This window comes from Antedon mediterranea, chromosome 1, assembly GCF_964355755.1.
Source record: "Antedon mediterranea chromosome 1, ecAntMedi1.1, whole genome shotgun sequence".
Lineage (NCBI taxonomy): Eukaryota > Metazoa > Echinodermata > Crinoidea > Comatulida > Antedonidae > Antedon > Antedon mediterranea.
The window spans coordinates 34,501,135-34,528,485 of NC_092670.1; the positions used below are offsets into that span (position 1 = coordinate 34,501,135).

The 27,351-nt window shown below is 31.3% G+C and overlaps 2 protein-coding genes across 3 annotated transcripts in view; one reads left to right on the top strand and one right to left on the bottom strand.

Annotated features, from left to right (window-relative positions):
* The window catches only part of LOC140039323 (probable hydrolase PNKD), a 54,418-nt gene that overhangs the window by 5,836 nt on the left and 21,231 nt on the right, over positions 1-27,351 (bottom strand). The window contains exons 5-10 of the mRNA XM_072084956.1: positions 13,331-13,423; positions 11,872-11,948; positions 11,529-11,615; positions 4,950-5,036; positions 4,626-4,693; positions 1,320-1,367 (exon numbers count right to left, since the gene is read on the bottom strand). Of these exons, the coding sequence (XP_071941057.1) occupies positions 1,320-1,367; positions 4,626-4,693; positions 4,950-5,036; positions 11,529-11,615; positions 11,872-11,948; positions 13,331-13,423 (460 nt within the window). The remainder of the gene's footprint in view (positions 1-1,319; positions 1,368-4,625; positions 4,694-4,949; positions 5,037-11,528; positions 11,616-11,871; positions 11,949-13,330; positions 13,424-27,351) is intronic.
* On the top strand, positions 18,003-25,099 carry LOC140063801 (melatonin receptor type 1C-like). 2 transcript variants are annotated; one of them, XM_072084777.1, is made up of 3 exons: positions 18,003-18,118; positions 22,376-22,398; positions 22,738-25,099. In XM_072084777.1, the coding sequence occupies exon 3, from the start codon at positions 22,861-22,863 to the stop codon at positions 23,905-23,907; it is 1,047 nt and encodes a 348-aa protein (XP_071940878.1). In that variant the 5' UTR covers positions 18,003-18,118; positions 22,376-22,398; positions 22,738-22,860; the 3' UTR covers positions 23,908-25,099. The 2 variants fall into 2 exon arrangements, with proteins under 2 accessions (XP_071940878.1, XP_071966286.1); XM_072110185.1 differs by lacking the exon at positions 18,003-18,118 and having other exon boundaries at positions 22,143-22,398.

The window sequence follows — 27,351 nt, forward strand, 5'->3', positions numbered from 1 at the left end:
TGGTTTTGTTAAGGTTTTTTTTTTTCTTAATTTCATAATGTATGAGTTCTTGGTTTTTCAAGGTTTTTTTTTTCTTAATTTCATAATGTATGAGTTCTTGGTTTTTCAAGGGTTTTTTTTTCTTAATTTCATAATGTATGAGTTCTTGGTTTTGTTAAGGTTTTTTTTTTTCTTAATTTCATAATGTATGAGTTCTTGGTTTTTCAAGGTTTTTTTTTTCTTAATTTCATAATGTATGAGTTCTTGGTTTTTCAAGGTTTTTTTTTTCTTAATTTCATAATGTATGAGTTCTTGGTTTTTCAAGGGTTTTTTTTTTCTTAATTTCATAATGTATGAGTTCTTGGTTTTTCAAGGTTTTTTTTTTCTTAATTTCATAATGTATGAGTTCTTGGTTTTTCAAGGTTTTTTTTTTCTTAATTTCATAATGTATGAGTTCTTGGTTTTTCAAGGTTTTTTTTTTCTTAATTTCATAATGTATGAGTTCTTGGTTTTTCAAGGTTTTTTTTTTCTTAATTTCATAATGTATGAGTTCTTGGTTTTTCAAGGGTTTTTTTTTCTTAATTTCATAATGTATGAGTTCTTGGTTTTTCAAGGGTTTTTTTTTCTTAATTTCATAATGTATGAGTTCTTGGTTTTTCAAGGGTTTTTTTTTCTTAATTTCATAATGTATGAGTTCTTGGTTTTTCAAGGGTTTTTTTTTCTATTTCATAATGTATGAGTTCTTGGTTTTTCAAGGGTTTTTTTTTCTTAATTTCATAAGCATCCAAAAGCATTCTGATGTATGAGTTCTTGTTTTTTTTCAAGTTTTTTTTTTTTAAATTTCATAATGTTCTTGGTTTTTTTTAAGGTTTTTTATTTCATAATGTACGAGTTCTTGGTTTTTTTAAGGTTTTTTTTTTCTTAATTTTATAAGCATCCAAAAGCGATAAACTTCCCAATTACAGGATGCATAAACTATATATATCATGTTCATTTGAGGCTATAGAGTGGAGTAGAAAGATTCATTGAATTGATGAAATGTAAAAATAAATATAGTATTAATAGATTTGTTTAACAAATCTTGTGGTTATACTAATTAACAATTAATACATCATTAAAGAATCAAATAGTAAAGAATTTAGATAGCTACTTTGTCTTATTTTCTTGGCCATTGTGTACATAAATGAAGATGAAAGAGAAGTAGGGGAGGGGGTGTGGAGTCATCTCCTGTGTTCAACATGGTAGGGGAGGGGGTGTGGGGTCATCTCCTGTGTTCGACATGGTAGACACACACAATACCATACCCATCCACAAAATTACAAAATTAATGCAATCCATACCGTCATTTTTCTCTCTTTTCTTTGTTCAATTACCCAGTCTAGTTTTTTCTACAAAAGAACAAAATACAAAAAACATTAACATCTGAAAACAAAGGGATAATTAACTTTGTACTATCATCCACTATATATCTTTTTGGCAAACTGCAAATATATGTAAATTTCTTTCTGTCATAAGCATGTGACCTATTTGGTTGTTTACAAAAAAAATGACCAATGACAAAATTTGAAACTGTTGGGAAAAAAAATAAAATGACTGAAATTATACTTGATGCAACTTTAGAATGTGAATTTATAGTACTTTATAGTTGGTTTTTATAGTCGTTTTCAGATTGTGGGCTTCACACACGGTAACGGTAAGCGAAAAAGCCGTGTAGATTCTCCCACGTAGAATCTGTATCTATTGTCAGCAGAAACAAGTCTGCGTCGCGCTGTGTGTAAATGGTAATAAGGAATAACATAGATTCTATATTTTTATTACCGTTACTGCTTGTTTATGTAAATTGGCCTTTAGTCTGTTTATACAGCAATATAATACATTTGGGGATTACAGATTTCAACTGTCTAGAAAGTCGTTTTAATTATATAACCAGTTTGGCTGATCTCCTAGTTTGAACTTAAATGTAATGGTAGGCTTATCCAACAGTTCAAATCATTAAATCAACAGCGTAAATAAAGACTTTATCACCCACTATAGCGGAAGTTACCATACCTAGCCTAGCAATTCCACAGTGGCAAAATCTAATATCTCATACACACACATACTGGGTAATAGACCCTATACTGATGTTCTGTAGTTTTCGTAACTCCTCTCAAAATCTAATCTGCCATTTAGTAGAAAGAAATATTACTGTATTTAACACTTTTACATAACAATTTAACTTGTATTTGAAATTATTAATACAAGATTAGCTTCAGCAAACATTTAGAAGAAACTATGTGTAAGCATTGTCAAATTAGAACCCTCAACAGTGTATTATGATTTCATCCCCAACTCGATTGTAGACTTCTGCTATTTCCCTTACTAACTAAAAATGATTTTTATATAACAATAAGATTTGTTAAATGTATATATTCACGTCAGGGAACTTGTGGAAAACCAAAGAAAAAACTGATGTATAAACCTACACAAAACTACCAAATCTTGACAAAAAATTAGCACACATAACCATATTTGTTTTTACATTCATTAAATCCTTTGATAAAAATGAACTTCCATTATGAGAAACAATTTTCTCTATTATTGTACTATATACAATGGTGAATGTATAAAAAAAGGTTACATTATGTTTTAACAATACATTGTGGTTAAACTTCCTAAGGTCCATAGGCACAGTCTAGGGTAGATGCTTGTTGGAAACAATGTATCAGACTTATATTGCGTTTCCCACTAATGATATATACAGTCATGGTTCTTAAATGTCTATCCCCCTTTTTGTTCTTGTTCTTGTTCTTGTTCTTTGAATTTTACTTTTTACTTTTAACAATATTGAAGATTTTGTTAAACTTTCCAGTGAACTGTGCTTTTGGCAAATTACAAATGTAGCTGCTTGTTTTCAAAGTTGAAAACAAAATACTGACTTATATACACGTGAACTACTGCAGAAGTGTACATAGTAAGAAGTGAGAAAAAACTCAACATATTGTGAAATCACTATATGCCCTGCTTTTGTTCACAAATATTATTATCCAGGGTCCAAAAAAATAATTGCGGCTTAGGAAGGCGTGAATTAATAAAAGATTATACATGTTTTGTTTTGATATGTGTTGTTTAATTACATGTAATTTCGCGCTCTTTCCTCAAATCATGGTTGATAAGGAAGTGTTGTTCACGTGAACGTGTCTTACCACCAAGGCCTTGGTTCAATCCAGTGCAAGGTCATCAGAAAACAAAGTAAATTCTTGTTTATAACAAAGACATCTTTCAACAGTCACTATTAATAATATGTAATGAAGTCTGCATTTCGTTTCCAATTACATTTGTAAATATCATTGTAATTATGTTAAACACAAAGACTATAATTCTAGTTAACATTAATACATATTTTCATTTCTAAGTCATAAAAATCAAATTACAACAATTTGTTCAATATTTAATTCTGATAAAAGTAATATAGTGAATTCTTTTATCAGACACAAAGGACTTTTATATATGTAAATCCTTTTGTATTGTTTAGAATACAATAGACAGTCCCACAATATGAAAGTGCATTGACACAAATTAATTGATTTTTGTTGTGAGAACATTAAAAATTAAATAAAGCTTCAAACAAAGAACATTAATAGAGAAGGCTTTTAAAGTGCATTTTTCATTTCTTTGTCGTGTTTTAATTAAATATTCAACTAGCTTATAATAGCTTAAAATAACATTGGATTATACCAAGCTGGATTATTTGTGTAAACTTTCTTTTTGAAAAGTTGATTTTAATTCTATTTATAGTGAATTGGTTGCAGGTATTATAAATTAAATGATATCTATCTACTATCAAACAATGGAGAACTTATTTCTCCATGATCAAACCAAATGAACAAAACAATTATAATTTCTAATTCCAAGTCAAATTTTATTTATCTCAGAAATTGAGAAAATCATTTATCATATGACACAAAATACGATTGAAAAGGGCAAATTTCAAAAGTTTTTGTCACACGCATGGATGTTCAAATAATGTTGTCATATATGAGAAATGGAGTATGTAAATTTGTAATAAACTCAACGTATCTAAAATGGAGGTTATTGACAACAGAATCATGTTTTAACAAAACAAGTTCAATCAGTGAAATATATAAACAGTTATTTGTTTTCTTTGTTGTTTAAGTTCATATAAGATCTTGGTCAGGGGGAAATTTACTGAGGCAAATCTGTTAATATAAATCTGAAATCACATTTTATGTTATAGTATTATGTACTCAAATAATGTTTAAAGTGTTGTTTCATAGCAGGTTAAAAATGAGTGGATTGGAGACCTCTTGAGTTCCGAGGCCCTGTTTTTAGCTAATGAGCACTCATAGTCTTTATACCATTGCTAATCCTCAATATTTAAATATATTTCATCTAAAAGGAACTTTGCACGTAAACTGACATAGCCCATTTATTTGTGTACTTTTCATGACACTAAATTGTTTCACAGTAAAAGTCCTTTTATCGGCTTGTTTTACTAGTTACTACTATATTTTGCATATCATACATAAATAAGTAATATTGAGAGTAAAAATAATAAACATATCTATTAAACACTTTAACATTTCCTGGACAAGTTACACATACATACAACAATCTATTGTTTTCTATGATACATCAAATTTTACCTTAACTTTGTCATTGCTTGGTTCTATATGCTGTACAAAAGTTAGATTACTCTTAGCATACTCATGTCCTGTGTAAAAAAAACACATGCTATTTATTAAACCAACACTTAAAATATCATTGTTGTTTTTACATGGCGAATAAACAGGTTTGTGGTATGCTACCTGTTTCCATAGGGAAATATAGTTAGGTTTGGTAACCTAAATTCACTAATACTGTATTATTTTTATTATTAAGCAATTCCATTTTGTTATTTTTATTATTTGTGCTATTTGGCAAACAGCTTTCTTTGTTTTTGTTTTTTTAATTACATTAATGTTTATTACCTGGCCATATAAATGTATCATCAGCAAGTTCACAAACTTTGTCTAAAGATTGTAACATTTCCATCGCTGAACTTTCAAACATTCGACCTAAAAAATACAAAAAAATATTATTATCTAAATTATCTATATATTCAATTCAAGTTTATTTAACCACGGAGGCCCAGATCAACACGTGCACATACAAAAAATACAAATACAATTTCAAAAATGTTTCTACAATATTATTATGTACAGTATATAAATAAATATTTAAAAGTTTTAATCAAGTTTATGTTTAAATGATTTTAGGGTCGTAGACGAGTGAATGTCAACACCTTAACCTCTATAATTAAATTTTTTTTATTTTTTATTTTATGTACCTTCACTTTTATATATTTATATTTTAGTCTACTACGTAGCATTGTTACTATACTTATAGGCCTACGGAAGTCACGACTTAAAGTTCAGTGAACTTACTGTGACCACCATCCACCCACATTTAATATATGTATACTCATGTTTGTTCAAATTATATATATAAGTGAGTGGAAAAATAAACGAAACGAAAACCGAAACGAAACACCAACCTTATAGGCGAGAGAAGGGTAGAGTGGAGGAAGCGGGAGTTTTTAGCATGGAATTGGAGATGAGAGGAATGTCGGCCATTTCGAAGGGACAAAAACAAATTTGGAAGATGGAAGAAATGGATTAAGAGGATGAAATGTTAAAAATAAGATTCTTCTTGAAACAAATGCCTCATTTTGATGATGATGATTTCTATTTTTTTAATACAAATAAGTAGAGACGAGAAATTTATAAAGTTGCTCCACTTGTATTTAAGAATTTCACATCTAATACTAATTTTATACAAGACTGGAACATTTAGTAAAAGAAATATGAAATGCTGGTACAGATTTAGCTCTCGTGAAAATTCAGTTTTATATAACAGACCATTAAATGGGAATCACTTAATTTCATTTTATCGTTTCATCACATGCTCCTTTTGTTTAAAGTTTTTAGTTTGACCGTATAAAATCAAACAAATCTGAGCAAATCATAAATGGATAAAAGAAAGGTTACAAGATGTTTTCAGAATAAAAATGGTAATAAAGTTTTAATGATTGTAAAATCATAACATACTACTACATTAAACATTTGAGATTTCATTCAGTCTTTGTCTTATATTGTTTAACATTGCAGGTTGTTATGTGGTAGATTAAAAGAACACATGTTCTATTTATAGATGCCTTGGTTCGAATCTTCGCTCCTCTTAAAAAAATGTTTATTCCATTCCTACTTTTAATACTAAAACATATGGCCTAAGCACCTTTTAATTCTGAGCTCTCTCATACACTGTGCCTTTAATCACTTTGACTCACTGTTTGAATTGGCGCATTACAAATTCGTATTATTGTTATTACTATATGTGTATGAAATAATAACATTTAAAACTTTTTTCCATATTTCATTCGTCAGGCTAATGATGATGGATTAATTTGTCAATACTTAGAATGTGAAAACAATAATTAGATGATCTCAACCTCAAATAATTCTATATTACTTTTACCATCAAACAAATCAATTGTAGGCAAATATGATAAAGATAAAGTTGAAGATCCCACCCTGACCCTAAAACAAATGCAAATGAAATCTGAAATCATTTTAAAATTAGCTCAATTTAACCATGAAAAATCTAGGAACGGTTTTTTTCTTCTTAAATTGCATTTAAACAAGTTTCAACGTGTGCATCAATACCATCCCACACAGACCAATTCGGTAACTTGACCTTGGTCTACCCTTTATACTGGAGCCGATACGCAACATGTGACGGGCAGCGATGAAAAGTACTTTAAGCCAAATGTATAAAGACAATTCAAAAGTATAAATCAGAAATCCTTCATTTCGATCCACATTACTTCCTGTATCCATTGCAACCTATAAAACAACTTCCTTTAACCCTCACTTAAATAAAGAATTTATAGTTTATAACTACCCAAGTGAAATGCTTAAGAAAACAAATACATACGATTACAAGTTAATTTCGACATAAGAAAATATTATTTCAAACTATATTGAAAACACTATTGACAAAAAAAATTAATGGCTGAGGTTCCTGGCAAAGCTCATATACTGCGAACTGTTCATGTTCATGTTATATTTTGTTACTACTGTAGCAATAAGTAAAACTTAGAAACTGTTCATGTTCACATTTCATTCCTTGCAACAAGCAAACCCTAGAAACTGTTCATGTTCACATTTCATTCCTTGCAACAAGCAAACCCTAGAAACTGTTGATGTTCACATTTCATTCCTTGCAAGAAGCAAACCCTAGAAACTGTTTATGTTCACATTATATTTTGTTCCTTGCAATAAGCAAACTCTAGAAACTGTTCATGTTCACATTATATTTTGTTCCTTGCAATAAGCAAACTCTAGAAACTGTTCATGTTCACATTATATTTTGTTCCTTGCAATAAGCAAACTCTAGAAACTGTTCATGTTCACATTATATTTTTTTCCTTGCAATAAGCAAACTCTAGAAACTGTTCATGTTCACATTATATTTTGTTCCTTGCAATAAGCAAACTCTAGAAACTGTTAATGTTCACATTATATTTTGTTCCTTGCAATAAGCAAATCCTAGAAACTGTTAATGTTCACATTATATTTTGTTCCTTGCAATAAGCAAACCCTAGAAACTGTTCATGTTCACATTATATTTTGTTCCTTGCAATAAGCAGACTCTAGAAACTGTTCATGTTCACATTATATTTTGTTCCTTGCAATAAGCAAACTCTAGAAACTGTTCATGTTCACATTATATTTTGTTCCTTGCAATAAGCAGACTCTAGAAACTGTTCATGTTCACATTATATTTTGTTCCTTGCAATAAGCAAACTCTAGAAACTGTTCATGTTCACATTATATTTTGTTCCTTGCCATAAGCAAACTCTAGAAACTGTTCATGTTCACATTATATTTTGTTCCTTGCAATAAGCAAACTCTAGAAACTGTTCATGTTCACATTATATTTTGTTCCTTGCCATAAGCAAACTCTAGAAACTGTTCATGTTCACATTATATTTTTTTCCTTGCCATAAGCAAACTCTAGAAACTGTTCATGTTCACATTATATTTTGTTCCTTGCAATAAGCAAACCCTGGAAACAGTTTGCTTTATAGTTATATTTTTTTCTAAGAAATTAGTCAGAGTAATTTTTAGGTTATTTGCTCACATAACAGCACAAACAAGCACTAAGAAGTCATATCTAAAAGTCAACACAGGGTTATTTTTTCTAAGGATTTGTGAACTTGTTAAATTATTCATATTTTCTATGATCTTCAGTTTTGACTGTATATACAAGAGGTTCCAATCGCATTTTAGAAGGCATGATTTTTTATAGAATTTTCTGTTTTATGACTAATAATGAAATGTTAGCATTATATGATGAGGTCTTCACTGGTCAAACAAACACACGTCTACTTTAAAAAAGAAGTGAATATCACTGCTCGTGCCATATGGAATAGTTGCAATAAAAATTTACAATAGCAATAAAAAAATATTGTGGTATCTTTGTGATAATATCAAATAAAACTAGATTTAGTTCGTCGCTATGACGAATTATAGGTTATATGCATTGATTTAAATAAAGATAATTGATTTTTAAAAGATATTTTGATTGATTGATTTTCTCAGATTCTTTAATTATTTATAATATATGATAGGACCTTGCTAACGCGAATACAATAGCCGGTATCACAATCCGACAAAGATTCCTCTGCGTATAATTTCATAAACCACATTTGTTGTTACATAATAATAAAGACATAAGTTACTTTTTATCTAGATTTCATTATAAATCATGTGTATAATATATACATTAAGAAATAAATTTGAACAAACAATACGGATAATAAAAATAAAATCTTATTTCGTTTCCCAAGGTGAGACTCGATCTCGGTACCTTGAGTGCCATAAACACGAGCACAGACCACCGAGCCATACACAACTGACTAAAAGTTGTATAAAAATTCCTCCGTGTATTTACTATGCAGTAACCACTTTGGTGCAGATAGATTATTACATACCGCAATGAATTATAATTTTTTACTATGATGACATCTCTAAAAATGTACAAAAATGATGCACTGTCAAACTATATACTTTTAACTTTAATATATGAACTTTTGAAGGAAGAAAGTTAATGTTAATTTTGTTATTATGGCCTAAGAAAATGTCATAATTTGTTTGATTGTCGAAATGAATTTTTTTTTATTTAATATGCAATTAATTATGGCTTAATCAACTTTTGTTCACTTAGTTTAATATTAAATCATACATAAGATACATACACTTCAAGAAAATGAAATAAAAAATATGTGTTCCCGAGCATTCTGACGATCTATATTAATTTTAAAATTTAGCATATTTTCACCATTTTGTTAACTTACACGTGCTCGTATAAGGCAATTTCACGTTGAAAAGTGAATAAAATATGATGATATTATTAAAGAAAGGTTGTACAACCGAAATCGGACAAAAAGAGTGTGCATTAACGTATAACGCGCAGTGCGCGTGCAAAAATCTGCGCACTCATGGCAATTTTTTAAACGCTTAAAATTGCCTGAAACGTACTCTAATTTCATCGAAAATAAATTTTGACAATTTTGAAAATTTTAAGCGCGCGTACGCATGCGTTATATGCGCTACGCACGTAATTATATTGCCATATGATGAAATATGACCTGAAATTTATGGGTACCAAATTTTGTTTAAAAGTGATTCATGATTGTGAAGATATGATTACAAACGTGATTTCGTGAAATCGCGCGTAGACCGCGTAATTTGTGATTGCGCACCGTGAAAACATAACCACATCGATTCCTGGCCATAAGGAATAAACTCTGAAAAATTGACTTAGCTAGATGAAACTGATATCAAGATAATTGACGGACAAAATAGTGCTAAGGAAAGAATAAATAAAGGAATAAATAAATAAAGATTCTGACAGAATCAAGAGGTTATATGCATGATAATGCATATAACCTAAAAAGTTGCTATAGATTCAAATCTCAAAGCCAAACAAAGCAATTTTAATGTACATACTATGAAAAGTAATTTGAAACCGTACAATGACCAATTGTAATCCCATGTTCGAGTATAATCCCACCCCCTATTAGGCTAAATTTGAACACAACAAATTGGTAATTCTACATAATTACAATAATCAAAACGTAGATCCTCAACAACCCTAATTCTGTAGGCTTTTCCACCTTCTTAAAGCTCTATCAAACTTTATGTAATGTGCCCATATTTGGACACGAAATCATATATTACTACCATATTTTGGGCACGCACTTTTTTTGTCAAACTGGTTTGGACGTGTTACAGGGTTTTACAATAAACTCACCTAACTAACTACTATTTCTGTACAAAAGCAGATCTTCTAGCGTAATTAAATTTGTTTTTTCATACATTTTGAAATGGTTATTAATTCTAAAGGTGGATGAAAATAGCCATTTTTTTGTAGAACGTTATTGAGTTTGACCCATAACCTTTATGAAAAGGTGTTTCCAGATAAGGTGGGACTCATCCTGTCTGCATATACTAGCCTCCACAATCCATGTTGCAGTCACCTGAATGTTGCAATGCCACCAATTGAAGAGCTAACACAATATTCAACAGACTTTATGAAAAAGGTGTTTCCAGACAAGGTGGGGCACTCCTGTCTGTGCTCTCTGCAATCCAGACTACGTGCCATTTTGCATTACCATCAATTGAAGAGCTAACCCAGTAATGTAAAATGTTGAGTGGTCATGTGGTTGGAGCATAGTTAAATCTTCTTGGAATTTTGCAATACCAGCAATAGTAAAGATTTCTAATCATTGAACAAAATTTTAAGAAAAAAAAAATTTTCAAAACAAGGTAGGGCACTAATCCTGTCTGGACACACTAGCTTCTGCATTCCAGGAAGCCTGAAATATCTTTATATCATAGATTATTATTATGCTCTTCTCCCTGTGAGCACAAGTACCCTACTCATCTTGAAAGATAAACTGTGCACACAAACACAAGTGAGTGCACACTATTGAGGTGCACACACGTGATGTACACACAAATAAGGTCACACAAGTGAGGTGCACACAAGTTAGTGCACACAAACAAAGTACACACAAGTGAGGTGCACACAAGTGAGATGCACACAAGTGAGGTGCACACAAGTGAGTGCAAACTAAGTAAGTGCACACAAGTGAGGTGCACACAAGCAAACTACACACAAGCGAGGTGCACACAAGCAAACTACACACAAGCGAGGTGCACACAAGCAAAGTACACACAAGTGAGGTGCACACAAGTGAGGTGCACACAAGCAAAATATACACTGGTACTTTTTTGTATCCGAAACATTTTAATTATCATCATGCTCTAATCTAAGCACTAATTTCTGCACTTTATAAATCTACAATTACTGTTATTACTATTATTAGTCCTTATCTATGAAGATTATCCTCATCTGTCATTCATCTCTGTCAGACATCAAGAGGAAATGGATGTAGAACAATAGACAAGCAAACAAACTAGAGTAGGCTTATCACTTACCCGTTCCAGCCATGAACAGAAGGTCGCCGGTAAACACATGACCAGGAGATTGATATCGGCTAGCATCAAGGATGTAAATTGTGTGGCCTAAAAGTGGGACAAATAGAATATCACCATTGCGAATCTATAACAATTAGATTTTTTTTCTACATATCGGTTCTTGTTTTTATTTATTTAGCGCCATTCCAACATAGTCATTGTACATGGACAAATGTTTTTCTTAGAAAAAAGATTCATTAAAACATACATCAATCCCAATGTTAATGTGATGATCTAATAGTCTTTGCCACTGTTCGGTATGTGGGCTAACATTAAAATAGTTATATAAATATAACACAATTACCAATAGTGTGACCAGGAGTAAATCGAGCAGTAAACTTTAAACAACCTACAGTAAATTGTTCTCCGTCATTGAGATTACTGTTGAAAAAAAAAAAATAAATAATTTCATTAAATTAAAGTCTGATAAAAATGCAATTAGTACATTAATTCAGCAAAGCCGACTCAAATCGATGGAGCATAACAACATTGGTTAGTAGTAGGCCTACTGTACATATGTTTAGTATATCAATTTCTTCAAAGTACAATAAAACCAATATAGATGAAAGAAGCTTTTCAGACAAAAAAACCCTTAAAAAAACAGGTACTAAACCATCTAGCTATGCATGCAAATGTACTGGGGCCTCAGTAATTTTGCTATTGGCCTATCATTGGAAAAATGTAGTTGACCAAAGGGGGACCAAAGGGGGGCCAAAGGGGATGTATGTGCCCCACTAAAAAAGGCTACTGTATGCAATTAGGAATGTTATTGTAATGCTACCTTACAGTACAAAACCTGATTAAAATTAATAGATTATATGTCTACTTCCAAGTAGTAACGAATAGTACCGGTATAAATGACCTACATCCATTTTCTTGACCTAGTTTCTTAGTCCAAGGTGTGTTGTGAGTCACGATTACAATATAACTTCATTATATTTTACAAGATAAAGTGTATCATGAAAATAATTAGTAATTCTTGTATCTTGTAATTAGTCAATTGTTCTCTATTGTTTTGTAATTAGTTAATTGTTCTCTATTGACTTGTAATTAGTCAATTGTTCTCTATTGTCTTGTAATTATTCAATTGTTCTCTATTGTCTTGTAATTAGTCAATTGTTCTCTATTGTCTTGTAATTAGTTAATTGTTCTCTATTGTCTTGTAATTAGTTAATTGTTCTCTATTGTCTTGTAATTAGTTAATTGTTCTCTATTGTCTTGTAATTAGTTAATTGTTCTCTATTGTCTTGTAATTAGTCAATTGTTCTCTATTGTCTTGTAATTAGTCAATTGTTCTCTATTGTCTTGTAATTAGTCAATTGTTCTCTATTGTCTTGTAATTAGTTAATTGTTCTATATTGTCTTGTAATTAGTTAATTGTTTTCTATTGTCTTGTAATTAGTTAATTGTTCTCTATTGTCTTGTAATTAGTTAATTGTTCTCTATTGACTTGTAATTAGTCAAGTGTTCTCTATTATCTAGTAATTAATCAATTGTTCTGTATTGTCTAGTAATTAATCAATTGTTCTGTATTGTCTAGTAATTAATCAATTGTTCTTTATTGTCTAGTAATTAATCAATTGTTCTCTATTGTCTTGTACTGTAATTAGTCAATTGTTCTGTATTGTTTTGTAATTCTGCTGTATCTTATCATGATGTCATTCCAATCTGTAAGTTATATATTATAAGAGATGCATTTCTGTTCATCAATAATAGGTGTTTTGTTTGGTCATATTGCAGTAAAATAAACGTAGTACACTCACTTTGTTAAAGCTGGTACATTATCTACGTTGCTCCCATAGACAAGTAAATCTGGATACTTGCTCTTTAATTCAGAGTTTCCACCCGAGTGGTCCCTGTAGGGTATAATAAATAACATTGAATTAGCTACAATTGGTCTAGTATGAGGTAATTTACTTCTACTCTAAATTAGGGTAGGGGTTAGAAGATTATCTGAGCTGGTTGGGATTTCCCATGAGATAGATTATACTCTGCAGCTAGATCATACAGACATCTTGATAGATTCCAAGGCTAGCCATTGTCTGTATCAGTTAACCATTTTCACAAGTACCTTCTACAACGTGTACGCAAATTTTGATTTGCTTGAAAAGTCATTTTAGTTTTTTCTCGTGATCTTAGTAGGATGACATTAAGTTTTAAGCATCACATGTTTCAGTATTTACGGGTACGAAATATAATGCTTTATCTTTTAACAATGAACAATATAAATCAAAACTATTATATAATATTAAACGATATAAAAAGATTATTATCAATACAACAATGCCACTAAATATTTACATTCTAAACTGAGGCTGATGTTTATCAATATAAAAAAGAGTGAAAAGAAGAATAAACTATTAAATTAAAATACTAAATCTTTTGATATACCATGATGCACTCTGATCTTGAGACATTTCAGGCTGCACCTGCATGTCCCTTCACAGGTAAACTCATTACCTTTTTGAATATTATATAGAGAATATTTTGCAGGGTTTTCAACACAGATTATTGCTGTATACTATTTAACCCATATTTTTTGGATTGGGATGAGTCAAGTGGCCGAGCGGTTAAGGAAGGGGCGTCGTTTCCGTACCTAAAGAGCCAACAATATCGGCAAGGGGTCGAGGCCGATTCACTATTAGTTCTGGAACAAGTCTTCTCGGATAGAGGACTATAAACCGAGGTTCGTTGTACAGTTATTACCCGTGTGCACTTTAAAGAACCCAGTTCATCATTCTAGATGAGTGGGAGGTTACCCCGGATGAAGCCGATTCATAAAATAGCCCAGGGAGATTACCACTTATCTAATATAACAGTGATTCATTTACTACGTAATACCGACCTAAAGACATAAAATAAACCAAGATGGGTGCCAAGCTACAATGCATTAATTAAGCATACCACTTTTCTAATGAAAGTAATTCAATGTATGGCATAATAATATGCAGAGTGTGGCATCGAACCAATAATCTTCAGAATTAAAGACGAACACCAATTTACAAAACCAGTTGATAACTTAAAGATCAGAAACACAATCTTTAGATTTAGTGAGTTGAGTGGCCGTGTGGTTGAGACAGTGGAACCGTAATTACGTAACCATAACATCGGCAGGGGTTCGAGGCTCACTCACTCCATGGTTCTGGTGGTAGAACGAGTCTTCTCGGATAAGGACTATAAATTGTAGGTCCAGTGTGCACAACTAGCTCATGTGCACTTTAAAGAACCTAGTACATCTTTCGAGACGAGTAGGGGGTTACCCCGGTGTATTAGTACATCACCAACTGGGCCATCTGGGAGACCAGTCTTTGACTGAAGAGGTCGGCCAGTATATTTATAAAACAAAACAAAAAAGCAACACAAGTAATTTAGGCAATTACAAGCTAGAGTTCAGAAGATTAATCATTTGTAATTGGACAACCAACTTGTGGCACATACGTTTTATTGCGTTGCGTCCAAGGGGAACCATGTTTAAAAGGAATTGCTAAATAGAACATTGAACCTACTCTTTAAAACAAAGGTTAGCATCAGTATAATACCATTGCTAATAAAGATCAAACTGTGGACCTGAAACTGTATGATGACATTTTATGATACTGTAACTAACTTTCAAATAAACAAGGTCTTTAAATATTATGACATTATGTAATAGAGCACTGGTAGTTGAATCACCACTTTATATTATAAGCTTTTTGTTTACAAAAACTACATTTATGATGGTAGAACCAAAAGCCTAGAAGAGAAGAACACAAAGACAATTAACGCGGTATCATGTGTTAAAATGATATCATATTTAGGCACACGGTGACCTAAAGAGTTGATGCGTGAGAAACACTGATAATGATACTGTAATTATCTCCTTCTTTTTCATTTAATTACAAAGAAGTAACAAAACATTATAAATGAATTAATGTATTGATAAAAAATCCACATAACAGGTTCATCAAATAGGAATAAAAATCACTGTCAAGTAGCTCACTAAAGTCGAAAGAATAGAAAAAAAAAATAGACATTTTTTTTTTAAATACTAAATATCCTTAAAGGGTATATCCAGGTTTAAAATTTCTATTATATAAACATTGAAAAAAACCCAACTTATTATTATATTACACAGCATTGAAGCAGTAACCAGTAACCACTTTTTAAAAGATACTACAGACTTTTTTAATGTTGTTTAAATTTTATAAACAATAGAACAACAACAGACCTACTACCATTCAATTTGTAATTAATTCTTTTTCAAAATTCTTGGTAATGCATACTTGTTCTTCAGTGTCATCATTCTCAATATTTTATAACTTTAATGTTGGGGCTCTAGACATAAATATCTTCTTATATAAATATCTGGTTATTAAATTGATACATCTATTTCTTTACAACAAAAAAGGTTATTTTCCATGACAGTGGAGCCATGTAGCCATAAAATTGACAAGGGTTAGAGGCTCACTCGCTCCATGGTTCTGGTGGTGGTGGTAGAAAGAGTCTTTTCAGATAAGGACTATAAACCATAGGACCTGCAATTTTTGACATTTTGTTAAAACAATGCATATACTGTATGTATGTAACGTTAAAAACATTAAACCAGGTCTTTACTTTTCTTATGCGTTCTAATTTTAATTATGGCAAAAAGAGAAAAACAATGCACTACCTAAGTAGATTGCATCGAAAGTTCTCTCGTAGACATTTCTAGCTTAGTTAGGCTTAGTTTTGTAGGCCTACTGTAGCTGGTACGAACATCGTACGCTAGCTATAGGCCTAGCCTGACGTTGTCGCATTGCTGAATTAGTTGTTATTCGTTTTTTGGCAGAATCCGTTGATACAAAAAATTGGGGAAGACCTGGTATTTTAGCGGTTCTTTTATTTGTTTACCCTTTCACACGATTGATAAAAGTGGGTGCATCACATCACAATATGAAAATATCAATCCGTGCATGATGCATGTTGGGATTTATAGCGGGCCGCTAAAATGATTAGAATCAGAACAATTTTTGCAATAGGTCCATATAGTGTTTATAAGATGTAGTGTGTGATTTTAAATTAGGTTGAAAAAATGTAGGTCTAGTGCCTTTAAACAACAGGTTTCTTTGTTGCGAATTTCTAAAAATCATAAAACAAAACTATAATATAAATAGTAAAAACCACAAAAACTATGTTTTTTTTTTCCAGCGCTTCAAGCTTTGCAAAATGCGGATATATTAAAGTATATTTTTGATTGACACTTGCTGAGTATATCATAAACTAAAGATAAGTTATTAACACAATCAGATTAAGACAGGTGCAATCGTACCAACCCTGTTTCTTGCAAAAAAAGATTGCGATTCATAGAATTTGAACCATATGTTTTTGTGGTTTTCATATTGTTAACTGAGCTCTGTACACAATAGTAAACTATTAAACTTATCTGAAAATATAGTTGGTGGTTTCTTTTATTAAATATATTTAATAGAAAATTCAATCGTTTTTATTATTTTTTTATTACCAAAGTGAAAGAAACCTGTTGTTTAGTTTAATCATAACTAATGTGAATAAGCTGCTGTTGGAAAATAAAATACTATATATTGATAAGAACATCTGAGTTGTTATTATTTGTAACATGAAAAATAGTTATTATTATCATTATTAATTATTATTAAAATAGTTTCATTATTATTGTTTGAAAGACAGGATAGACACGAATATGATACAAAATTGTAATTAGAAAGATCCTAGTTTTGCTCTTCAGTTAAAAAGATTGAGCTAAAATTGATAAATACCATTTCTACTTAAAGATGTATTGTCCCCCTGAAAAAATAATTCTTAACAAAATTGTTGTTAAATAATATGCCATTTTAATGTAACGTAATCATTATCTACTTTTACCAAATATTGGATCGAAAAAAAAATGTAATTACCTGAAAAAACTGTCATTTAAACCAAAAAAAGATCAAATTTGCTGCCAGCCAAGGGGTTTTTGGTTGATTTAACCATTTATTTTTTTGTCATTTTATAAGTGGAAATGTTATTCTTTTTTCGTTTTTGTTTTCTACGTAAGTGATTAACTTTATTAAAACTACAAAATAACCTATTCAAAGTTTATTTAATTAATTTTTCATGTTTTTGGGAAACAATACAACTTTAACAGTCTAGATAGTTAAGAAGTGCAAAAGTAAAAGCTTTATCAAACCAGTTTTATGGTATTGCTATACTCAAATATGATAATTGATGTGACATCATCATGTTCATATATTGGCACATTAAATTACAAAAAAAGATTGACTGAAATTGTATGTTAACCTTTTTGTATCAATTTAACCTAGATTTTCTAACTAGCATAAATCTCAAAGTATTAATGACTGTCATTTATTATGTGCTCTTGTTCTATTATAAAATGATCAGTGTCATGCAGACAAAGGAAGATATAAACTAAAATTACACTACAAAATACAAAGGAAAGTTGAATGTTTTGCTAATATCAAATACTTTGTACCTGGAAATAAGCAAGAATCATTAGCGTGAACAAAGCAATTTACATCCGAGTTGGCCAAAAATAATTTCTGCAAGTAATATATATTGTGAGTAATAATTGTAAGTAGAGTGGTTTAGGGGTTATGATGCTTGGCTACCAATCCAAGGGTCCTGGGTTCAAGCCCTGTCATATGTCAGGATTTTTTCTAATAACAAATTAAAACTCACTCCCAAAGACTTCTATTCTAATACGACTTTGTTTATGTAGAGCATCTTGTGTATATGTTTGTTTTTGTCTTAAGAAGGGTATTATTAATTAATTGGCTTATGGTTATCCTTGGCAATTCGACTAAATATATACAAAAAAAAAACAAAAAAAATATTGAGTAATACAACAATTACATAACATACTGGTGTTAAATCAGCATTAGAACTGCTTTTGGTGCCTACAACCTGGTACCTACAACCTTTTGCAACAATTGGTACAGTAGAAATAACACAGTTGCTGATGAAAGTCATGGATATACAATTTTCTGATTGTGTTGCATCGATTAAAAATTGCTACACAAAAATCGATTTTGGTGAATGACACCAGAATTAATTAAGAGTTTTCCAACTGATTTATTGAAAGATCGGTTCTTTATTATTTCAAAAGGAACAAGAGTATTATTTGTTAAAAAAATATGATATTAAATCCATTGTTTAAATTTTCATTAGAAACCAGGTCAAAGGAGCTTAGTTAATATTAATGAAAACTATCAATTACAATCTTAACAATTTGTAAAGGTGAAAATAACATGCCTTTTACTGTGCTCGATAATGAGAAACAGTACAGTGATTAGGAATACACTAACAGACATACTAACTAACAAAGAGATGAAATTTTAAAATTGATGATGATGAGGAGGATCCTTTGTACTGTTGGACATCTGCAGCGAGAAAGGTGGTGAAACAGTGTTGCGTTTCTAATCCTAGAATGATCTTAAAGTGCGGTAGTATTCATAAAAGATTAAGAGTTTACCGTAACCATTGACATAAGACTGGACCAGCCATGATTTATGAGAATGGATCAATTTGGTGTAGAATAGATCTCTTCAATTAATCAATCAAAACTCTCAACTGCATGGGGATAAAATTCGTACAAAATTGTTCAATAAAAAAAGAAAAGGCTATAAAAATATTTTATATTATTGTATTCCTATTGTATTTTTTCTTATTTTATTAATAAATCATAGATATCAAAGTTTTTAAATTAAAAAAAAAAGTTTGTTTTTGGGGTGAAAACTCAATGCTTTACCCTTTTTTTCAATGTAAGTTAATTATGTAAGTTTTTACGGTGGCCCACAACTGTCACGCACACTATATAAATCATATTCACACAATTAAAGAAGGAATCACACAATTAAAGAAGGAATCACACAATTAAAGAAGAAATCACACAATTAAAGAAGGAATCACACAATTAAAGAAGAAATCACACAATTAAAGAAGGAATCGCATATAAACAAAAGAAAGCATGAAAATATAAAAAGAAATGCACAAATAAAGAAGAGCTAAGCACAATTAAAGAAGTCCGCAACAAATTCGAAAGCTCCTCGCACAATTAAAGAAGTTCGCAACAAAATCAAAAGCTCCTCGCACAATTAAAGAAGTCCGCAACAAATTCGAAAGTACCTCGCACAATTAAAGAAGACCGCAACAAATTCGAAAGTACCTCGCACAATTAGAGTACAGTAGTCCATATGGAACGCCATCGCTGCCTCCGGCAGCAGCAAACTTTAATTCTATTCGGCTCTTTTACCATTACGTTCGGCTCTTTTACCATTCGGCGCATTTCTATTCGGCCTTTTTACCATTACGTACGGCTCTTTCAGCATTCAGCTCATTTCTATTTGGCCCATTTTTTACCATTACGTTCGGCTCTTTCAGCTTTCGGCTCTTTTTTATTCGGCCAATTTACCATTACGTTCGGCTCTTTCAGCATTCGGCTCTTTTTTATTCGGCCCATTTAACATTACGTTCGGCTCTTTTTGATTCGGCTCTTTCTGCATTACGTTGGGCTTTTTTTAAATCGGCATTTTTTTATATGGCGCAATTAAAATCTAACCTTTGACATGGGTCAAATGGAAGAAAATCAACGACTGGAAATGAGTCTATGAAAAGTTTACAAACATTTCATCATCATGGCGCCAACCATGAGTAGCCAACCGATTAAAGATGTGTTGAATAACCTAAATTAATTCATCTTTTAACAAATTTTGAGAGAGAAAGGGTAAATTATTATTATTAAATGTTTGGCTGACACTAGGCGAGGCCTAGCTAGCCTAGGCCATAAATCAAACCTTTTCTCTCTCAAAATGGTCAATAAGGTAGGACAATTGCAAGTTCTCTAACTAACACATTAATCATGTCAATAAAATGATTTAGTTATATTGAAATAGCCTTCAAATTCATTTAATTCAACCAACCAAACACTCTACATGCTGCATCTATATGTTTTGTAAACTTTTCATAGACTCATTTCCAGCCGTTGATTTTCTTCCATTTGACCCCATGAAAAAGGTTAGAATTTAATTGCGCCCCGCATAAAAAAGGGCCAAATCAAAAAGAGCCGAACGTAATGCAGAAAGAGCCGAATAAAAAAGGGCCGAATTAAAAAGAGCCGAATGCTGAAAGAGCCGAACGTAATGGTAAATGGGCCGAATAAAAAAGAGCCGAATGCTGAAAGAACCGAACGTAATGGTAAATGGGCCGAATAGAAATGCGCCGAATGCTAAAAGAGCCGAACGTAATGGTAAAAGAGCCGAATAGAATTAAAGTTTCCTGCCGGAGGCAGCAATGGCGTTCCATACGGACTACTGTACTTTAATTGTGTGTGAGGTACTTTCGAATTTGTTGCGGACTTCTTTAATTGTGCGAGGAGCTTTCGAATTTGTTGCGGACTTCTTTCATTGTGCGAGGGGCTTTCAAATTTGTTGCAGACTTCTTTAATTGTGCGAGGAGCTTTCGAATTTGTTGCGGACTTCTTTAATTGTGCTTAGCTCTTCTTTAATTGTGCGTTTCTTCTTTATTTGTGCATTTCGTTTTGTATTTTCATGCTTTCTTTTGTTTATATGCGATTTCTTTTTTAATTGTGCGATTTCTTCTTTAATTGTGTGATTCCTTCTTTAATTGTGTAATTCCTTCTTTAATTGTGTGATTCTGTGTTATAGTGTGCGTGACAGTTGTGGGCCACCGTAAGTTTTATCATCATTTACCTTTTATATGTTGTTGTTTATATTTGTATGGACGCACCACCGAAAGGTGTGTGCCACTGATTCGAAAGTGAGTACCAATAAATACTGAAATAGTATAAAATCCTGTCTACACTATAAACTTTATTTATAAAAAAAATGTGATGTGCCCATATATGGACATGATGATGTCATATCACTACTATATTTGGGCAAATCACACTTTTTTTCTCATAGTTTGATAGTGTAGACAGAGATTAAGTTTCTGAAAAGGAAGGAGAAAGAGGAGAGAGAAAGGAAAACTCTAATATACACAATAACTATAAATCACACATTAGACAGCTTAATGTCAACACTATTCAATACTAACAAGCAAAATGGAGTGTAAAACGGTAGTATATTTTTAGTAAAATGTTCTACGTATGTTTTCGAAATTACATTAAAAATAAAAAATCTATCTATTAAAATCTTCATTTATTAATTAACATTTTACAGCTATGGAGGGGGGGGGGGGGGGCAATGCATCTTAGCACTCAAACACCCACTCGACATATTTTATAATACAAAATTAAAATCTATTTAACAACTGCTAACAAATTTCAATAAATAAATTACTTAATATAAATAATACCAAAATTACAAAACAAAATATAGTACACACTAATTCGGTATTACATTATGGTTCAAAGACGAATAGATTAACCTTGATAGTGTTAAATTCACCTTGGCACCAAACTAAATAACATATGACACATTGAGGAAATCGTAAAGCTTTCTGTATTGACCAATTGAAGAAGCTCTGACATTGGAAAGCACGCCTTTACAGCAATCTGAACCACACAGCAGCGCACATCTGCTATTGTATTTAATGCTCCTAGGCACGTACTACAAAACAAGAAACCAATCAAATACAAAGATAGATGCATGCTTTCTGGTTGAGTAAGAGGTGTTGGTAAACTGCTAGCTGGGATTTCTTATAAATTTATATTCATATTTGTAAATAACTAGCTGGTTATAAATTTTTACAAGTAATCTTTTGTTTAAAAAGCAGCTTATGCATGCACTCTTGAACATTTCTACATCTTCACAGTTAATAACAGATTATTTTCATTTTTTTAAATCCATTGGAAGATTTCTCATGAGCTGAAAAAAGAGTAAGTGAATTTTCTATTAATTATAATTGTTTAATTATTAATTTGACACACATTTTATGATAGGAAAAAACTTATGTTTTTGATGAAAAACTTTGGTTGAATCCTATTTAAACACAATGAGGACTGAAAACATGTAAATTTGTAAAAGATAACATTTCTTTTTCTCTTATTAGTAAATTTGTGTTCATTTGGTTTTAAGATATTCAATTAATTATTTATTTACAAAATACATTCTTCTTGAAATATCAAAAAATTATAATAATTAATATTTTTTTAAACTGTTGTTTTTAAATTAACAAAATTATAATATTAATAACATGGCATTTCTTAATTTTTTAGCCCTAGACATAGTGAAATTTCCTAGACAGAACTTGAACTTGTTGAAAAGTAACTCAATCCCAAGTGTCAGGAAATCTTGGGAAATATTTCCCTAACAAAATCTAAGACTATTTCCAGGGCAATATGGATTCACTACAGAAAGTCGCCGTCTCATTCCACGTTGGAGGAATCGTAATGATTGGAGTTGTCGGAACAATTGCAAACTTGCTAACGATTATTGCGATTTGTAAATACAAACACCTCAGAATACCGGGCAACTTTTTCTTGTTAAATCTTGCACTTGCTGATCTGATTGTTTGTACCGTTACAAATCCATTCACCGTGGTTTCACTCGTCAATCGTGATTGGCCACTATCAAATAGTCTTTGTTTTTTTCTCGGTGCTGCACTCACGCTAAGTTGTTCAGCGTCAACAACAAACCTCGTTTCTATAGCGATCAATCGTTATATGAGCATATTATGGCCGCAGAAATCTCAGGATATTTTCACAGTTAAGAGAACATTATTATTTTGTCTGACTGGATGGTTGGTGTCTTTTATAACAATTATACCGCCGTTTTTTGGATTTGGAAAGTTTGGATATAACGATGTTATTTTGGCGTGCAACATATCAAATGATGGGAACTGGCTGTACACATTAGTAGTCCTTGGAACGTATTTTAATATTTCAACTATTATAATAATCTTCTGCTACACAAAGATATTCATGTTTATCCGGCGGAGTCGTGTCCGTACGCAAAGCGACCTCGGGAGAAGTATTCAAGCAGCGCAAAGGAGAGTAAGCAGAGAAATACGAGTTGCGAAGAATTTACTTGTTGTCTACGTTGCATATTCAATATGTTGGGGTCCAATATTGCTTTTGACAGCAGTTGATATCAACCAATCAGCACCACCGTCTATCTGGCGCTTTGCATCGTTTCTTGCAGTATTAAACTCAAGCGTGAACCCTTTTATTTACGCATGGAAAAACAATAAATTTCGCAATGCTTATAAAGATCTTTTGCGCTGTGGTACCAAACCATCAAAGCCATTGGACTCTTCCACTTTCCGTGAACATTCAAATTCGGGAAATTTGACATTAGGAAAAACATCCAGCACTTTACAAAGTAGTAAGAACAGTCCGAAAACAAGTCCGTCAGGATCATCAACTCTGCCTAGGAATGTACCCTAAATTGACTGTCACAAGACTTTTTCATATTTATTTCTTTGGATGCAACAACATAAATGCGCTAATTCCTAGACAGAGGTCAAATCAATAAAAACAATGTGAATGTTATTAATTTACCGAAAAACAGTATAAATGTTTAATGACTTTAATAAAGAGGCTAGAATGACAACTCACTAAAAGTAGTTAGTGAACTTTATAGGAAATGAACTCATTTGGCTGGCAACTACATGTATTTATTAAATGTAGTTGTTTATTGGACTAAATATATTATTTCAAAAATAAGTGTGCTTAACTACAGTATTTTGAATGTAAATGTGTTTTTTTATTTGGTGTTTATCTTAATTCTGATTGTTTACAGACTCATTTATTCCATGTTGTTAATTTTCCTGCTCCAACTAACTAGATGGCGCTAGAACATTTTGTTTAAACAATATCATATCCATACAATAAAAATATGTGTATTGTGAACTTTGCTTTGGGGCTGGATCCCAGGGAAGCATGTAACATGGGATCGGATTTATCAAACTTGCTTTGCTTTAAATCCCTAAATTTGCTTACCTAAGTCAGATTTATTATTATTTCTAGGCAAAAAACATTTGTGAGCACGCTAGAATAAACATTGAACATTCTAGTGTGTTTCCGCAGTATAATGGAAGCTAATAATTCTATTGATCTTCTCAGTTAGATGGCCTAAAATTGAAACAAGCAAAACGATTATTGGTTGCCAAGGGTCACTGTCATACATAAATTTTTATTTGAGTTTAGAGCGAAAGATTTTTGTATGTATTTCCGACTTTTGTGCACGCTCTTCTCCATTTCAAGTAATAAAAGTATAGCAACCAAAATGCACCCTCTTTTGTGACATGTGGAAGAAATGTTATAGCGCCGCCATCACTAAGAGAAAAAAGTGAATGCACACGCGTTTCGTCTGAAGAAAAATGATCTGCCCCCTAGTGTTTGATTGTACACAAGTGCCAAGTGATCTACAATGTTTGTGCCGAGAAAGATGGTTTGATTAGATATATTACATCTAAAAACGTATGGAATTGGACTTGTTATTTGCTTAAGCATGTTGAACCTGGGATAGATTAAATCCATTGGGCTGAGAGTGAAGAATTATGGGATTGATAAAAGTAGTTATTTATTATTTTATAATTGTTTATATCATTTAGAATTGTACTGTAAGATTTTGTTGAATTAAATTTAATATTTAATAAAATTGTCAGGAAATGAAGAACTTTTTTTTGCACAATTTTCATTTAAGTTTGACTGTGGCTTTTCAATTGCGAACAACCTGATTGACAAGATTGAAATACGGGTAAATGCGGATGAGTTTTAAGTGAAATGTGAAAAAAGTGCCAACTTGAAAAAATTAAGCATAAGGAGATAAAAGTTTGGCTAAACAATAGAGGTGATATAAATTTCATCATACACACAAACATAGAGGGCGACACATCACTTTTTTTTTTTTTTTTATTTATTCACTGTTTCTGCCATATACATAACAAAGAAGACAAAACAATTATAAAAGGAGGCACGGAAAGACCAAACAGGTGCTAAACACCTATGCTACTTGACAAGACAAAAGTGAAACAGGATGAGACAGTGAAACTGATACACAGGGGACCTTAACAAATTACTGTATTGCCAAAACAGAGGGCAATATAATTTTTATAAAACACCCAAACATAGAGGGTGCTCAAATACATGAAATAAGTGAAAAGAAAGACTGATATGAAAAAATGACTTCATAAAAGTGCTATAAATCCAAACATAGAGGCAGAAGTATTTAACAAATTTTGGGAAAAGCACCTATTGTAAATAATAAGTATGGAAGGTGGTTTCAAAGTGTGGCTAATGCTAAACGCATTGTGGGAAATGAGCCACCAATGCATTTGTACCTTTTGGTGGAAAAAGCAGGTTTTATTTTCAAAAAAATGAGAGAAATTTCAACTTTAAGCTGGAAAATACTGAAACTTAAAATATCAGGAATCTCTTATCAAGCTACTTATGAAGCCTATATTTTCTTGTATTCCTTTGTTTCAGTTCTTTTATAAAGATTGTTAACAATTTCAAATTATAATTCTCATTTATATTTTATCCATTTTCGTTTTACTACCAATAAATGTATGTCAATAATTTTTTAAATGGACACCATTGTGTCCACATTAGGTCATGTTAATTTTGATTCATAAATTATAAAAATAAAAAACTAATCTGTGTTCAATTGTTAAAACATATGTTTAATGGTTTATGAGATGGTTAATGGAAGCTGGACCACAGGTAGCATCAAAGCCTTTTGAGACTGACCAATACATTACTGACCAGTATGTTACTGACCAGTATGTTACTGACCAGTATGTAGTAATATAACAATACCTTTTTTTCATAAACTTTTGTTAATAATATTAATATTAATATCCACTTTAAAATGTCAATATTTCATTTACAACCAATGTTGTTATGGTACAGGATCTTTCCACATGAACAATGTGAAAAGCAACACAAAAAGTAAATGAAAGCACTCAGAAACTGAGTCAAGTACTTGGCAACATATTGCCACAGACGGGGTATGTTGATTTTTGACCTATGTTTAAAAAAAAAATACAGTATAATTTTCTTTTTTTATATTTTTCTATTTTATATTTCATTCATATTTTATTTGTAAATAGGCATATATACCAAAATTTACAAATAAAATATGAATAAAATATTCAGAATAACTTAAAAATTGTAAACGCTATTGTTTTAAACTCTGTTTTGCCAAGTAATCAAAATGTACCAATATAGCAGTTACTTTACTCAAATATTTGAATTTTTCCCTGTAGCAAATATGGAAAATCCTCCCTGACAGGGCTAAGCTTCCCTGGCACCACCCTTGCTAGTAACATGGAGTAAAGACATCAGTCAACTTTACATAAGTGCGGAGCTAATTTAAATTTATTGTATTAATTTGCATCATCAGTTTGAAACTATCTTAATAAACTTTGAGTTAGATATACCAGCTAGTTTATTTATTCTATAAAGTTCTTATAAGTTGCTATTATTGTGCTTTCAAAATTGTAGAGGGCGCTGTATTAAAGAATTCTTGTTAAAGTACTGAATTTGATGAAACTTCATGATTAATTCTATTAAATTGGAATAAACAAGTATTATACTAATAATATAAAATAGTAGACGCAGAATGACCAGATGTATAGTGTACCTATTATAGGATAACTACATATAAGATAACAATGAATTTCCTTTTTGAGGATCAATAAAAGTTATCTTATCTTATCTTATCTTATAACTTGAAGTTGGATAAGTGAATGTAGAATATCTGGATGTAAGATAACTGGATGTTGAATAACTAGATGCAAAATAACTAGAAGTTGGATAACTGGATGTAAATAGTAGAATAACGAGATGGTGAATATTAACTGGATGTATAATACGTAGAAGTAC

What these genes read in the sequence shown, in the direction of transcription:
- LOC140063801 (XM_072084777.1), top strand. Translation starts at nt 22,861, where the DNA reads ATGGATTCACTACAGAAAGTCGCCGTCTCATTCCACGTTGGAGGAATC.